Source organism: Oncorhynchus masou, chromosome 11, assembly GCF_036934945.1.
Source record: "Oncorhynchus masou masou isolate Uvic2021 chromosome 11, UVic_Omas_1.1, whole genome shotgun sequence".
In the NCBI taxonomy this organism is placed as follows: Eukaryota; Metazoa; Chordata; class Actinopteri; order Salmoniformes; family Salmonidae; genus Oncorhynchus; species Oncorhynchus masou.
The window spans coordinates 12,697,982-12,715,711 of record NC_088222.1 but is presented as its reverse complement, the minus strand read 5'-3'; the positions used below and the strand labels follow the sequence as shown (position 1 = coordinate 12,715,711).

Below are 17,730 nucleotides of genomic sequence, written 5' to 3'. Positions count from 1 at the left end.
TCAGCACAGACGCCCAATGTCATTCTTAGTGCAACCCTGGTTACAGCACATGCCAGCTAAGCCCAGGGAAAAGTTCCTCTTTTGTCTGTCGCGGCGTGGCCAGTTGATGCTCGGGTTCTTGGCCACTCCTCCCAGCGCTGAAGCCTGGTTCTGAAGCCCCTCGCTGGGGTTGACATCAACCGTTAACCCCCTATGGTGTCCTACTCCGCCCAAGAGTGAGAGCAGGTCTGCCAGGGAGGATGAGGAGGAGAGCTGGAGAGGGTGGTCTGCTGCCTGGTCTAGACCATGTCCGTGAGGCCAGTTGATTCTGCTGTCCTCATCCTCTGTGACATCACTGTAGGAACCGGGCTGGAAGGGATCTGGAAGGAGTCAGAGGAGAGGGAGTGGTACAGTTGGTGTTGACACCCGTTAAGATCTCCACTGCAGAGACTAATGTGAATATTGGTACAAAGTTAATACATAAAAGGCCTGAAAATCCCTACAAAATACAAAATGAGTTGGGTTCTTCTTTTCTTTTTACTTTTCCCACCATGTGTCAAGACACCTTAACAATTAATATAGGGGAAAATCAGAGGTCCTAGACTGTTTCTGCATGGATAGCAATCTCAGAAACCATGCTGAGTGCCATGCGGACACACCTGGCTAAATTAATTGAAAGAGCTCTGAACAACCGTTGAATAGGAAATTACAAATTAGCCTAACTGACACAACAATTAACCTATGATTGCATTTCAATTAGGCGACTTCTCAGTAATCAGGGTACCCTTTTCTTTGAGGCAAAAGTAGGAAACGCTCATTTTCCAATCAAGGAGCTGTCTGTGGTGCTGAAGTGGCATTATCATTCAGATTAGGTTTCTTCGGCGTTCTCGGACAACATACTACTTCCAAAAATATGACTTTCGAAACGTTAGGAAACAACGTTGATTTTAGAATATAGCTACTGTTTTAACTTTAACACAATGGAAATTAATAATGTAGCTCATGTTAAAGTTTTTTTTTTATCAGCTTTCAAAAATGTTCGCATGAAAGTAACAAGATTATACAGCAGCTGCGAATAAAAGTCAGTTTTACCAGTTCAACATGACCGACGAGTGTTTGCGTTTAGAAGACCGTAAATTATGTTTTAGCTGACGTACCCAAGTGTTCATCTAAGGATCGTTTCCAACGGGACCCGCCGCACGTGAAGATAACGGCTCTTATGAACTCTCTGCCGCACAGTTTCACCCCGTAGTCTCGTGATAGGCTTTGAGCGCTCGCACACAAAAACAAACTACCAACACACACAAGGATCACAGTAGTAAGCTTTAGAGGCATTTTCAGTTAAAGAAGTAGAGCTGGTTTCGTTGTAGAGATCAACTGAAGTCGCCCAAGCGTGCAGTCCTGGTGCAAGTGTGAAGAGTTTCTTTAGATGCTGTTGCTACTCTATCAGTCAACGTTTTCTGTCAATGTAGACGTCAGTAGGATATCATGAAGTGACTCTCTCGCTACCATTTGCAGCTTCTTATAGTCTCTACCCCTCACCATCTTGTGTGCGAGACATGATACCCTACTCTCCATACACATCAACCTGATGCCAACTCCCCTTCCTCCCCAACATGCTCGCTCACACACGCGCACGCACGCATGCGCACACATACCACGCATACGCGTACATTGCACACACACCTACGCACGTGTGCATTCTCTCTCACACACGCACGCACACACTTGAATGCGTAATAATTAATTACCTCATATTTTTAGTTTTTCAGTATTCCGAGTATAATTTCTTTCATGTGGCAGAATTACAGTGAAATATCTGTGTTTGGGTTTGGTGTGGTTCTAGAGAAACAGCTCAGAGCTAAACACCTGAGACTGGCTCCAATCAAATCTTAATCTACAATAAACAACTTGTGTTGTAAATGATGACAGGCTAATAACTGACCCTGTGTGTGTGTGTGTGTGTGTGTGTGTGTGTGTGTGTGTGTGTGTGTGTGTGTGTGTGTGTGTGTGTGGAGATGGTACTATGACAGCAGAAAATTAATAATTTCTGTGGAAATGGATGGATACGATGATTTTTTTTCTATTTGAGAAAGTAAACTTTGTCAAGAGAAATATCAGACCATTGTCTTTTAATCGAGTTAGGAAAAGTATCATCAGCAGTAATATGATGTACATATCGTCACACAATGTGACATCAGTACTGAAAAACAAATGTCCATGAATAGGTTACATACTATGTTCAATGTACTGAGATACAGTGCCTTATACCGCTGCACCACTCGGGATCAATAACTTCTTTAAATGTCCAAATACAATAAAGAGACTATGAAGGTAAAGCGCCGGTATTTTGGCAATACTTGTTAACCAAAAGAAGGTACATGATATGATATTTATAGTTGCACATGTATTAAAAGATCAATTAGACTGTTCTTTTTACAAACACTGTGGACAGTTATGCATGGATGAGTATTGACTTCAACTGGTGAGCAATTCAGGTCACTTGTAATGTGGGCACATTCTAAGTGTTTCTATATCTGGGCACCGTTGGTGTGGATTATTCTAAAACAGTACAGATTCTGATCACAACAATCATTTCTCGTTCACCTCAATAAGTGTCCTCTATGGATGGGTGGCTGTAATATTTTACCTTCGGAACGATCGGAAACTCAATATGTATCTGGGTATGTTGCTAACCAAGTTTCCAACACGTATTTAACACTTGCAAGGTCATTTTGAACAGTTTTGGACAGCTGAATGTTATGGGAGTTTTACAGGACAGAGTTTCAGATCATACCAATCAGTGGAGGCTCCTCAGATGAGGAAGGGGAGGACCATCCTCTTCAGTGAATTTCACAAAAATGGTAAAAATTTAAAAAGTTATCATTTTTAGATAAAACTACACTAACTATATTCACCATGTTGTGCTGCTGCCATGTTGTTGTTATGTTGTGTTGCTAACATGTTGTGTTGTCATGTGTAGCTGCCGTGCTATGTTGTTGTCTTAGATCTCTGTTTATGTAGTGTTGTGGTGTCTCTCTCTTGTTGTGATCTGTGTTTTGTCCTATTGTTTTATTTTTATCCCAGCCACCGTCCCCACAGGCCTTTTGCCTCTTGGTAGGCCGTCATTTTAAATAAGAATTTGTTCTTAATTAACTGACTTGCCTAGTTAAATAAAGGTTCAATTTAAATTGTTTAAATATATATTCACGTCACCAAATAATTGATTAAAACTGTTTTGCTGTGAAAGTCTACAGTAGCCTCAACAGCACTCTGTAGGGTAGCACCATGGTGTAGCCGGAGGACAGCTAGCTTCCGTCCTCCTCTGGGAACATTGACTTCAGTACAAAACCTAGTAGGCTCACCCCCTTCCATAGACTTACACAGTAATTATGACAACTTCCGGAGGACGTCCTCCAACCTATCAGAGCTCTTGCAGCATGAACTGACATGTTGTCCACCCAATCAAAGGATCAGAGAATGAATCTAGTACTGAAAGCACAATCTACAGCTAGCTAGCACGGCTGTGCATAACATGTGTTGAGTATTTGACTGAAAGAGTGAGAAAGACAATAGTTGAACAGTTTTTAACAAATTGATTTCTTCAAAAATGAAGAAGTAAGAGAGCGAGATAATTCATTGTTTTTTTTTCAGTTTCACTTAGTTAGCTAACAAATGCAGCTAGCTAGTTAAGCATACTCAAACACCCTGCTCAAACAGAGGGATGCTATGTTAGCTATCTGGCTATGGCTATCCAACACAACACCGGAACTCTTCCAAGTCAAGGTAAGCTTTCGGTTTTACAAATGTATTGCCATTGGGAACTGCCGATGTAACTGCTCACTGACTATACACTTTAACGTTACTGCATGATTGTAGTGGGCTTACTAACGCATTAGTTCTAGTATCTATGTTAACTATGACGTTACTTTAACTAATATGGTGACAACGATGTAGGCTGTGTAGCAGTTATGATATGGTTTGGCTTGGAAAGGTCACATACGCCTGGCTACATACAGCTGATGTGTTGTGCATTGAAGTCCACAAACGAAGGGAAAAGGTGAGAGGATGAGAGCGCATAGATGTGAGGAAAACAACGTGGCTGCTATGAAAGTGAACTGAGTTTACGCGTAATTAGGGCTGTATATGAAAAACCTTTCTTGAACAGAAGCAAACGTAGCGAAACAGGGATAAACATCCTGAATTTGTCCAATAGAAACTCTCGTTTGCAACTGTTGGAATAATGAGCCTAGATCAAGTAGATGCAGGCAAGAGTGAGCAGGGCGGTATTGAATGTGTCACTGTCTGTCCATGTGTTACTGTCTGTCACGTCACATTTTTCTCTCGACCTGTGTGCACATAAGTTGTAAACTTTCATTCATAGGCTAGGTTGTAGCAACCTTATGATGGGTATAGAGAAAATTAGAGTATCATGTTGTAGCCTAAACCTATCAATGTTACTGTACATAGAACTAGGTGAATGGAATATAAATGACAGTCATACAATATGCTGTAATCGAAATAAGGCCATGCTCATGAAGAAAAAAATATTGTCCTCCCTCATCATAAACGGCATGACTGACACTGATTCTAAACGCAACATAACTGAGGCGAAGACTTGATGAAAATTGATCTTGTGGACAGAGGAGCTTCACTCACTGACTTCCAGGGGTGGAGATCAGAGGTGTGAACAACCCTGAACAACACCCACCCGTGGCAGGACAGTGTCTGTGTCATTTCTCAAAGAGGGAGCTCAGGGAGCTCTTCTTACCTTCTCAATGCTCACGAAGTTGGGCACACCACTTGGAATGTCCAATCGGCCATGCTCTGAGACCATGATGCTCTCTGCCTCATCTGGGGACACACACAGACAGAAAGTGACATCAATCAGAGAGCAAAGAAAACAAGCAAGCTAGAAAAATATCAGGAAAATGTGCATTTTGCTTTCAATGAGGATACTGATATTAAAATGAATATGTGGTGGTCTGGCCCGAGTAATGTTGAAATTACTGCTGCCATACTGTAGTAACTGACTACAATAATATTGTTTTCTCACGTTCAATTTAGGCTGAGGCTGCATTTCCCACGGTAACCGCCCCCTGGAAGCCATTTCCCCAGAGCAAAACATCTGTATCACATTCTGCATGATGTTTCTTTACCTCTACTTTTAAGCACACATTTTTGTGCTCACCCTCCCTTCACATTTCTCACTGTCAATCGTGAATGACAATTCTTCAAGTTGCCAACCATTTGATCTCAATCAGTTACATGGGAATATGCATTTAGATCTTGAGTTAAGTACAGTGTTGTTTTGCATTATGTACATTGAGCGAATTTTAGAGCAGATGGTGTTGACAAACTGTGTCATACTTGTGTTTTGTTTCATTCAAAGCACATATTTTGCCTATGTAACCGATGTGAAATGGCTAGCTAGTTAGCGGGGTGCGCGCAAATAGCGTTTCAATTAGTGACGTCACTCGCGCTGAGAGGGAGAAGTTGTTCCCCTTGCGGCGTATTTTGTGGAGCGATGGGTAACGATCCGTCGAGGGTGGTTGTTTGTGGTGTGTGCACAGGTTCCCTGGTTCAAGCCCAGGTAGGGGCGAGGAGGGGGAAGGAACCTATACTGTTACACCTAGAGTTGTGTGCTGTTGTGTTCTGGCCGAATGAGAGAAACATGCGACCGTTCGCACAATCATGCAAAAAATGTCATAACAAATTAGGTGGTGTTTTTCGTCTTATAGTTACGTTGTGCTATTATGTTCGGTTCAGTTATGTAGAATACTATCGTTAGTATTGTGATCTTGCAGACATTGATTCAGCTTTGATCTAACTTAAACAAGCGCCAATCGCCAGAATACCCTGTTCTCTGGGCAGCCGAGCGAATAGAGCAGATACTGTGCGTAAACTATAGAATCGCGAAAATGCGCAGAAGTTTCGAATTTTTAGTTATCGGGAACCGACTTCCGGAGAATTGAGAAACGCAGCCACTCTGTTAAATGTATCCATTCAATGACGTTTGAGGACTGGTATGCCTAGCAAGGTTTCTGGTTTTCAGAATGAAAATCAAACTCTTTCTGCTTGAGGCGGTTTTAGTCTTGAAATTGGGAGATTTTAATACCATTTCCCCAACACTGAGCTGAGCCTAGCTGTACTGCGTTGGTCTGGTTACGCATCCAGCATAATTTCTGGAACCTTGCTGGAAAGGACAATGTGGAAAATATATCGGAGTGTACACAGTACGTTTCAGGTCAGCTGTCAGTACACGTGGTAAAGAGAGAAGTACGTACTCCCCATGTGGAAGATAAGCGTTCCATACGCCATGTCCATCTGATAGGCCAGAACGAAGCTGAGAGGTATGACGGGGACAGAAAGCCAGCTTCCTCTTCTTAATAGCACTGCTCACGTGGGGATAGAGGTACATTAGACAGTCACAGAGATCAACTAACACCTAAAACTATCATTCAAACGCGTGAAACCAAACCAATATATACATTTGTGCATATTTAGCCTATATTATCAACATGGACAAGGCTTGTGTTGGCATCCAAAGACAGAGATTCTGTATTTTATTTCACCTTTATTTAACCAGGTAGGTTAGTTGAGAACAAGTTCTAATTTACAACTGTGACCCGGTCAAGATAAAGCAAAGCTGTTCAACACACAACAACACACAGTTACAGTTACACATGGAATAAAACAAACATACAGTCAATTATACAGTAGAAAATAAAAAACTTATAACAATCATGATTTGCTTAAAAACAATTGATATGATTTATTTTTAAATCACACTAGCTAGCTTCACTCATAACATTATGGTGCTAGGGCAACATATTTATAAGTTTGTTATAACGAAGATGTTGTCGATGGGCAGAAACTACATCTGTGACCCTGTACATGTGACTATTAAACACTTTGAATCTGAAACTACTGAACCATAACCTGTATGTGAATAGCAGGTAATGAACTGTGTACACACATCACACTGCTGTAAATAAAACGGTAGTTTGGATTTAAAAGTCCACTGAACTTCACATGAATCAGATACCCCTCTAACCCTTTAGATCAGTGAGCATCTCACACCTAACAGGTAGGAAATATAGTCACTCAGCTCGGCAAGAAATGGCAACAGCAGTGGTCCTAGGTACATTTCAGAAGATCCAACCATCTGTTAACACTGAAGCTTCCTGCCATCCAGGACCTCTACAGCAAGCGGTGTCAGAGGAAGGCCCTAATAATTGTCAAAGACTCCAGCCACCCTAGTCATAGACAGTTCTCTCTGCTACAGCACGGCAAGCAGTAGCAGAGCGCCAAGTCTAGGTCCAAGAGGCTGCTAAACAGCTTTTACCCCCAAGCCATAAGACTCCTGAACAGCTAATTAAATGGCTACCCAGACTATTCACATTGTCCCCCCCTTTTACACCACTAGTACTCTTTGTTGCTATCATCTATGCATAGTCACTTTAATAACTACCTACATGTATCAGGTATGAAGGTAAGACCCAGATGCAGACAACGTCGAATTAACAATGGTTTAATAATCCAACAGTGGCTGGCAATAGACAGGACAAGGCAGGCAGGGGTCAGTAAACAAGAGGTGGGGCAAAGGTACCGGACGGCAGGCTCAGGGTCAGGGTAGCCATTGGTCAGGCAGGTGGGCTCAGAGTCAGGACAGGCAAGGGTCAAAACCAGGAGGGCGAGAAAAAGAGAGACTGGGAAAAACATGAGCTGAGACACAAAAACCCTGGTTGACTTGACAAACAAGACGAACTGGCAATGGACAAACAGAGAACACAGGTATAAATACACAGGGGATAATGGGGAAGATAGGTGACACCTGGAGGGGGGAGGAGACAATCACAAAGGCAGATCAGGATGTGACAACATGTACATTTTACCTCAATTACCTCGACTAACTGGTGGCCCCGCACATTGCCTCTGTACCGGTACCCCTTGTATATAGTCTCGCTATTGTTATTTTACTGCTGCTCTTTAATTACTTGTTACTTTTTTATATCTTATTCATATTTTATTTTTAAGTAATCACTGTACCTGTTGTCTTCAGCGCATGTGACTAATACAATTTGATTTGATTTGAAGTGTAAGTCATAACAGCAGCACAACAGTGTCATCATATTGTCATCAACAATATCACTGTCATGATATATGTCATGTCATGTTATGTCATATTTATGACAGTATTGTGACACTTATGACATACAGTTCAAACAGTGTTACCTCGTCTTTTTTGTCCATCTCATCTTCATGAGTCTCTTTTATTAACTAAACATACATTTTGCAATGTTATAATTGTATTAAAACATTATCAATCATCTATGTCTAACTATTGAAGAACCCTGGCTTAATGTGAACTAAAATGATGTAGGCCTAGAACCCACCCGATGGTGAGACCTAGTTAACTCTGTGGAGAACACACCCGATGGTGAGGCCTAGTTAACTCTATGGAGAACACACCCGATGGTGAGACCTAGTTAACTCTGTGGAGAACACACCCGATGGTGAGACCTAGTTAACTCTGTGGAGAACACACCCGATGGTGAGACCTAGTTAACTCTATGGAGAACACACCCGATGGTGAGACCTAGTTAACTCTATGGAGAACACACCCGATGGTGAGACCTAGTTAACTCTATGGAGAACACACCCGATGGTGAGACCTAGTTAACTCTATGGAGAACACACCCGATGGTGAGGCCTAGTTAACTCTGTGGAGGACCCACCTGATGGTGAGGCCTAGTTAACTCTGTGGAGAACCCACCCGATGGTGAGGCCTAGTTAACTCTGTGGAGAACCCACCCAAGGGTGAGGCCTAGTTAACTCTGTGGAGAACCCACCCGATGGTGAGACCTAGTTAACTCTGTGGAGAACACACCCGATGGTGAGGCCTAGTTAACTCTGTGGAGAACCCACCCAATGGTGAGGCCTAGTTAACTCTGTGGAGAACACACCTGAGGGTGAGACCTAGTTAACTCTGTGGAGGACCCACCCAATGGTGAGGCCTAGTTAACTCTGTGGAGAACACACCCGATGGTGAGACCTAGTTAACTCTGTGGAGAACCCACCCGATGGTGAGGCCTAGTTAACTCTGTGGAGAACCCACCCGATGGTGAGGCCTAGTTAACTCTGTGGAGAACCCACCCAAGGGTGAGGCCTAGTTAACTCTGTGGAGAACCCACCCGATGGTGAGGCCTAGTTAACTCTGTGGAGAACCCACCCGATGGTGAGGCCTAGTTAACTCTGTGGAGAACCCACCCAAGGGTGAGGCCTAGTTAACTCTGTGGAGAACCCACCCAAGGGTGAGGCCTAGATAACTCTGTGGAGGACCCACTCAATGGTGAGGCCTAGTTAACTCTGTGGAGGACCCACCCAATGGTGAGGCCTAGTTAACTCTGTGGAGAACCCACCCGATGGTGAGGCCTAGTGTGGCCAGGCTGAAGAAGTATTTGAGGAACTCCCTGGACCAGGCAATCTGCATGGACATTTGCCTCTTTCTCATCTGGTTCTGCATCAGGGTCTGTGTCTCCATCCGGGCAGGGCAGGAAGGACAGAAACATACTCAGTCAGAGCTCAGGGAACACATCCCAACGTGCAAAACTGGTTCAAATTATGTTATTATGACGTCTTTTATGACGTTACACCAAGTAAAAGGATGTAAAAGGACGTTTAGGTGACGTCTTTTTAGCAACCAGAAAAATCCACATTTTTGGTTGTAATCACGTTATCTGCAGCAAAACTCTGATCTCAAGGCACACACCCTATAAATGAATAGTGCATTTCTTCGACACAAATAGCAGGATGCATTTGTTGTTTCAAGAGATGTGAGTGTGAAATGAATGAAAGGAACAAAGAGAGGTGGAGAAACACGTATGAACACCAAGCTCTACTGGTGCGACTTCCTCTGTGGGGCATCGTGCCTCCCTGACAATAGATGTAAGAAGAGGGTGATGTGTAGGGGTCAGAGAGAGGGAGGAGACATATTGATACTCTAGTGACGCAGGACTAGAAGAGTGGAGTGGAACCTGCGGCCATCACATCCTGGCTTGGATTGAACTGTGAGTCACTCAATCTAGTTATCATCGCCATCATTATCATGACAATTATATTATGAAACTGTGGGACGGGACACTAAGACTAAGTGCCTTCAAGATATGACAAAGCCTCAGACCTTCAGGGTGGATAAGAAAGGTTGCTATTTCACCTTCTGTCACCTCAGTGAATATTAAAACAGATTAAACTCATTCTCTAAAAACGGCTGTAAATTTTACATAGCCGGCCTTTGAATGCATTACCCTCACATCCTTTGACGGCAGTCAGACTCCCTTTGATTCAGTGCTGAGACACACGCACTGATGACTGACCAGGGTCTGGGGATCACTCGACCCCTGGCGCCATCGCACTCTTATTCCTAGGTGAACTCTTTTGTCGGGTCAAGTATGCTTTTTTTTCTACGTTGTTTCCCGTTTATGGCCGCCATTATCATTCGGAGAGGAGAGACGAGAGAATGCATGGCATTTTGTATGACAGCTCTTTATTCCCTAAAAGTCATGTCAAAAGATGCCATTTGCTTTATGAAATATGTAGATAGATCATAAGGCTGGCGGTTGATTTGGTTGGAAAAAATACGATTCAAATGACATTCAAATATGGCAGTATAAAAGGGACGTAAATTATAGTGTGTCATGTGAGGATGATTTTCGTGACAATTATCATTGGTCATTTGTGGCAATACATTAAATGTTCTAACAGGAAGTGGCCAAAAACAGAAGGAGTGGGAGACAACATCAAAAATATCAAATGAATATATATAAATAATATATGACATTTAGCAGACCCTTTGATCCAAAGAGTCATACGTGCATACATTATAGGAACAGTGGTCACAGGAATCGAACACACTATCAAAGAGTCATACGTGCATACATTATAGGAGCAGTGGTCACAGGAATCGAACACACTATCAAAGAGTCATACGTGCATACATTATAGGAGCAGTGGTCACAGGAATCGAACACACTATCAAAGAGTCATACGTGCATACATTATAGGTACAGTGGTACATTATCAAAGAGTCATACGTGCATACATTATAGGAACAGTGGTCACAGGAATCGAACACACTATCAAAGAGTCATACGTGCATACATTATAGGAACAGTGGTCACAGGAATCGAACACACTATCAAAGAGTCATACGTGCATACATTATAGGAGCAGTGGTCACAGGAATCGAACACACTATCAAAGAGTCATACGTACATACATTATAGGTACAGTGGTCACAGGAATCGAACACACTATCTTGCTGTTGCAAGCGACATGCTCTACCAGCTCATCATCTGAGTACAAAGCACAATGTAATGTATTGACTCCAGACAATTGAATGGAAATGGCACTCAATAAAAAAAAAACGCATATGTCAATGTACCTACAACTATCATTTGTGCAACTCTTCAAACAACACAAATAAACACTCTGAAGGAAGTGTCTGGTGTTTCTGAAAGACAAGGGATGTAGCCAGACTGATTGGCTCGTTTTGTGACTTGTTAGTCATCATCAGTCCATTGATTACACAAGCCAGCATGTTACATAACTCTAAATCAATAAAAACCTTTCACCTTAAGGAGAAGCACTTAGTTGTGGTGATTAGAGAAGACCACTTGGCTTTTCTTGGGAGTACTACAACTTCTTTGGTATGAAAGCATCAGGCATGTGGCCATTTAGTAACACCTTAACATTAGTTTAAAGAAATCATTGGGAAAACATCAAAATCAAGAGCTATTGTTCTGTTTTAGTGACTGCAGAGTTCTCCTCAAATACTCAGCGGTGCTGAGTACGGCTGGAGGTTTGACTCAGAGAATTTAGAATTTTTAAACATATGTAACTGTCACTTCCTGCAATCTAGAGCAGAACTGGCCTTACATGATAACAAATAATAATATATATATATATATATATATATATATATATATATATATATATATATATATATTTAATTTAAACTTATTTTTTATAGTTGCGCAGCCAGTCCACAAGGTGGCGTAGCGCCCTCTTACCTTCCTTTGGGGAGAACCAAGTAGTCTATATCCTGCAGAATGGGTTGAAATAGGACTACTAATTGTAATCGTTCAAATACTTGTGAGCGTTTGCTACAGCCTGCCTGTAGTGCCAGATGGGCGGGGTTTTGCACTTTTGCGATTATGCTACTGGGTCCATGATACAAATAAGCACAGATAAAGTATTTGAAATGATTTCAATTAGTATTTGAGACCAGGTCTAATATACTGGTCTTCAAGATACTGAGGGGGTTGGTGGGGCCATGGGGGTTCTATATTATCCACGGGGGTTATCCATGGGGGTTCTATGTTATCCACATTTTCAAGGGTGATGAGGGCACATGACCAATCAACTATGAAAGCCATTGTGTCCTCAGGGAGCTAGGATAAGCATCATGTCTTCCCTGAGCGCTGTTAACTCCCCTTAACTGAGCGCTGTTAACTCCCCTTAACTGAGCGCTGTTAACTCCCCTTAACTGAGCGCTGTTAACTCCCCTTAACTGAGCGCTGTTAACTCCCCTTAACTGAGCGCTGTTAACTCCCCTTAACTGAGCGCTGTTAACTCCCCTTAACTGAGCGCTGTTAACTCCCCTTAACTGAGCGCTGTTAACTTCCCTTAACTGAGCGCTGTTAACTCCCCTTAACTGAGTGCTGTTAACGACATTAACTGAGTGCTGTTAACTCCCCTTAACTGAGCGCTGTTAACTCCCCTTAACTGAGTGCTGTTAACGCCATTAACTGAGTGCTGTTAACTCCCCTTAACTGAGTGCTGTTAACGCCATTAACTGAGTGTTGTTAACTCAGGGAGTTGTTGCTGCTCCTGTAACAGTATAATTTTAGACCGTCCCCTCGTCCATACCTGGGCGTGAACCCTGGGCTCTGCACACATCAACAACTGACATCCACGAAGCATCGTTACCCATCGCTCCATAAAAGCCGCGGCCCTTGCAGAGCAAGGGGAACTACTACTTCAAGGTCTCAGAGCAAGTGACATCACCGATTGAAATGCTATTTAGCGTGTACCGCTAACTAAGCTAGCCGTTTCACATCTGTTACACTCCACATATTTTTTTTATAGATGGCAACATGAATGGAGCATATGGAGGTGATGGTGTTGTGACTGTGAGTGGGAGAGTGCTCATTGGTGGATCTGTCCCGAATATATCACTTCCCAAGTCCAGTCAGGAGGCCTTTCCCTTGGCCGCGTCACAGAGGAGGAAGTGAAGAGTAATCCAGTGGTAGTGTCCAAAAAATGGTATCATATTTCGTATATAGTGTAGTACTTTTAACCAGGGCCCATAGGGCTCTGATCAAAAGAAGTGCACTCGTTAGCCTATAGTGTGCCATTTGGAACACATGGTGTCTTTGGTCAGGTAGTGACATAGAGGACGGCAGGACTCCCGCCTACGCTGCTATTTCTCTGATACCCATTAGACAGCTAGGGAATTCTCATCTGCAGTCATTTCAATGGGTCTGACACGTTAGACCATATGGCCACCAGACATCGATTTCAGCCTTTGCCACCAACGGAGCCGCGTCATCAAACTGGAGATGGCTTTTAAGGAAGCATCATTTTGTTCATAGAAAAAAAAGCAAACATCACAGATCTGTTGGAAAAAAATATGTGCAGTTAGGATATAAAGTATAGTGTATTTTAAAGGCTTAGACCTTCAGCGGAGTGTGTAATGTATTTTATTAGGTCCTCGTAAGGTAGTGGCCCCACTTAACTGTTTATCTACCTCAGAGAGTGCATAGGAGCTCACAAGAGCCTTCTGGCAGACAGAAGAGATTCCTTCCAAAGTGTACCACATTGGATAACACCAGGCCAGCGTCTGAATCTCTGCAGCTAAGACATATCAAGACCCTTCACCTTCGCCAACTCAGGGCTTAACTGCAAAATCATGCTCAAATGGAGTTGGACGTCACCAAGAGACACCGTTCTTAAAGTCTGCTCTGACTCCCCAGGAAGGGGTGACTTGCCGGGAGAGAGGTGGGCTGAGGAGAGTCGAGGGACAACAGAGGAGTAACATGGAGGTGACAAAGGTGATGAAGTGGAATGGGCGCTGAAATGTGTGGAGGAAGTTCACTGACATTTCCTAAAGGCCGTGTGGAATGATGTCCTTTACTGAGCAGTAAATCAAATGGAAAACTCAACACAGGACCCTCTCAAATAATCAAAACCGGACTCAAACCAATGAGACAACTCTTATTTTAGTGTGTTGAGTCTAGTTATGAGCTCTAACTTTTGATTGCTATATGGTTTCCTCATCTCACATTACGTCATACACAGGTAAACAACATGAGCTTTGTGAAAAAGACAGTGAGGGTGGGGTGGGGGGGGGGTCAATGACTAGGCCTATCTTTAATGACGGACTAACCATGATAAGTGTAATACTCATCTATTCTATTTCACATTCCTCAGAACATCAGGATCCACATCCCTATAATTTGTAGGCTATATTTAATTCATATTTTGAAAGTGGATGAATTGAAAATGTCATAAGTTTCAATCACGCACGATATACCCATACAAACTGACCATCTCCATTTAATCATCAAGTCATAGACAATAACTTAAAACGTTGTAAGACTCCACTACAATGACCAATGACGTTGTTGAGCATGCGGTCCAATTCAGGCGAGCAGTGAGCAAACAGTCATTTACTTTGATATGACTTGAAAAGACACTCCTCCTCTGCCTGACATGCAATGGGTTTGAAATCCTAAAGTAGGAGAGAGGGAGAGGCTTCATGAGCCAGATATCCTTTTGAATTGCCAGGTCGATTCCATCTATTACCATTCCAAGTGTCAGATAGTAATTTACAAAGAGAAGAAGATGGTAACAGTAATGTTCTGATTCTATGCGATCGATTTTGTCCAGAAAACACCTTTTTTTTCTCTTCATCTACAGTCGTATTAATGTCACCACAGTATTAGACACTTGATAACACAACGGTGTCGGTTAGAGATGTACTCACCACATTTTACAATGATGATGGTAATGTGGCATATGGTAAATTGTGCAGTACACATGAAAAGCTTCTAAAGAACATGTGCTCTGCTGATGTAACCTACTGCCACATCTCACAAGGACAGTTAGGAGGTGCCAAACTTGTGGTCAACAAATGCCATTGAATATCTTAATCCTCACGAAAACCTGTTGTTTAAAAAAAATAAAAAAATCTGAGATACAAAAATAATGATAAAGTACATGCATTTACTTCTGAGTCTGAGCAAATTGTACATTACACACTTATACAGAACATGTAGTCTCAGCTGTCATGAAGTCACGATGACATACAGAATGACTATATGTGATTCATTTTGGGATCTGGGACGGCTATATGTAATTATATGGTTAAAGATGCCATACTTGTGGAAAAACATCATAGAATAACTGAATTCCCTTAAAAAACCTGCAGGAAAAATGTATATCTACATATATTTGTTTCAATCTGAGTAATCCAAATGACCTGAACCAGAGCATGATGCTGAAGCCCCAATCGCGATCTGGAAAGCTTGGGATCAATCAACCAATCATCATTAGTCATTATTTATTACATTTGCGGAGGTAAAAGTGGCGAGAAAGTGGGGGAAAACAGAACAATATTTTACAGTAATAAGTCTGTCACCCCAATGGGCTATTGTCTGATAATGACATTGGTCTGCCACAACCACAGATCACAGGTGCTGATTGCCTCGCAGGCAAAAAAATAAATCAAAAACGTATTGGGCCACAATACGGAGAGAGAAAAAGCTTTTGGTCAAGGCTTGTTGCACAAAAACCACCCCTTTTTAACGATTCCATTAAAATCTGTTTTACACCCTGCTTCAGCCCCGAGCAAACGGAAGCACCTCACTCCATCTTCAAGACGGTGTTACTGTGTTACTGAGATGTTTTAGAATCTAGGGGAAAATACTGAGCATCAATAAAATGTGTGTTACCCAGTGGGCAAAAAAATCGTTTAAATGACGTCTTCACAACCAGAAACCAGGCAAAACTGGTTTTTGAAGACGTCATTGGTCATTATTAATGTCATAATGCTGTGATTTCAACAAGTTTTGCCCCAGTTTTACAGCTGAAACTTCTATCCTTTTCCTCCTCCAAGAAACAGATAATGGCCACACATTGTATAGGTTTATGCAGGAATCTTTGTTATGGCTTTTGGATTCCTGCAGACAGGCATAACAGACCAGGGCTGTCATCACTTTGGGCCTTATACACTTTTCTAATGTAAAAAATGGGGAAATCGTTAGTAAATACTGGTTGAGTATGTCAAATCCTCGAACTAAATAACACCCAAAAAAATCCTATTTTAGGGAAGACTCATGTTGAGCCCATTGGAATTTAATCCGTTGTTTTATTAGAAATGCCTTGTTCTGACGATAGTTAGGCTATAGCTAGACCTTCATCATAACTCTCAGTTCCATCACATCACACATAAGAGTCATTGGACAAAGGCATCATTTGTAGGGGGCAGTTTTGTTATATTTTTGAATATTGACATGCATTGCTTGCGGTACGATTTTGCAAGAAAAAGGACCTTATCTTTCATATTGGAGAGAAATAATAATAACGAAAGGTTAAATTGATACACCTTTTATAGGGTTAGGGTTCCCACACGGCCATATTTCCATGTTAGAGTGCTTGTTTACGGAAAACAGACAGAAGAGAGTGGACTACAGTCAGACGACAGAACGATTTTTTGATGGGGGGGTGCAGGATTCTTTTGCCTGATTTACATATGTTTCTGCTTATAATTTCCGACATCTTGGTAGACTATTTGATAGTCAACTTGTGTTTAATTAGATGCTGTAGATGCAGCGTCTCTTCTGTCATTATATGTTGACCTAGAAGACGAATTAATGCTTTAATAAAACGCTCAAACAGATGCTGCGGAAGGTCATCGAGCAGGACGGGAAGAACTGGAACCAGCTAATACCCCACCTAATGTTCTCAATCCGAGAAGTACCCCAATCCTCCACTGGGTTTTCCCCATTCCAACTCCTCTACGGGAGGAAGCCAGGCGGCTCCTGTACCTCACAAAGGAGGTGTGGGAAGCCCAACCAACCCCATTACGCAGCGCGGTAGAGCACGTGGAGACGATGAGGGAGCGGATGACAGCCATATGGCCCATCGTAAGGGAACATATGGAGAAGGCCTAAAGCGCCCAAGCCCAGGTTTACAATCAGGGGCCCAGCCCCGAGAATTCCAGGTGGGAGACAGGGTGCTGGTCTTAATCCCCATGGCCGAAAGTAAGTTCCTGGCAACATGGCACGGACCATTCGAGGTGGTTAGAAACCGGGGAGACGGAAACCTCAACAGATTTACCACGTGAACCTGTTGAAGAAGTGGCACGAGAGAACAGCCTTGGCTGTGTTATGGTCGGGACCCAGGACGCCAATGGGACCAGGAGTGGTCCCGAGCAATGAGGACCTCGACCCTGCCAGAAGCAAGAGCTCAGGGAGCTGGTCGATCGGAACACGGCGGTGTTCTCTGAGAAACAGGAAGTGGAGGCTATGCTGAGGATGGGGGTCATAGAAGAGTCCCACAGTGCAGGGTGCAGCCCCATCGTGTTGGTGCCCTAACTGGACGGAGCCTCCGCTTCTGGAATGATTTCCTGGGGGTGAACGACATCAGCTTGTTCAACCCGGCACAGCCAGAAGTGGACTGGCC

At 42.8% G+C, this 17,730-nt stretch overlaps 1 protein-coding gene and 1 pseudogene across 1 annotated transcript; both read right to left on the bottom strand.

The window, feature by feature from the left end:
* rln1 (relaxin 1) lies at nucleotides 1–1,314 on the bottom strand. Its single transcript, XM_064977113.1, has 2 exons — nucleotides 1,137–1,314; nucleotides 1–359 (listed from the first exon to the last, which is right to left on the bottom strand). The coding sequence occupies exons 1-2, from the start codon at nucleotides 1,312–1,314 to the stop codon at nucleotides 1–3; spliced, it is 537 nt and encodes a 178-aa protein (XP_064833185.1).
* Nucleotides 1,315–4,732: 3,418 nt separating this feature from the next.
* LOC135548949 (plasminogen receptor (KT)-like) lies at nucleotides 4,733–9,526 on the bottom strand (annotated as a pseudogene).
* Nucleotides 9,527–17,730: the final 8,204 nt, after the last annotated feature.

Bases quoted from the DNA above. Each gene is read 5' to 3' on its own strand.
- rln1 (XM_064977113.1), bottom strand. From the start codon at position 1,314: ATGCCTCTAAAGCTTACTACTGTGATCCTTGTGTGTGTTGGTAGTTTG. The intron at 360-1,136 runs GTACGTCAGCTA...GACTCCTTCCAG, and splicing joins ATCCTTAGATGAACACTTGG to ATCCCTTCCAGCCCGGTTCC.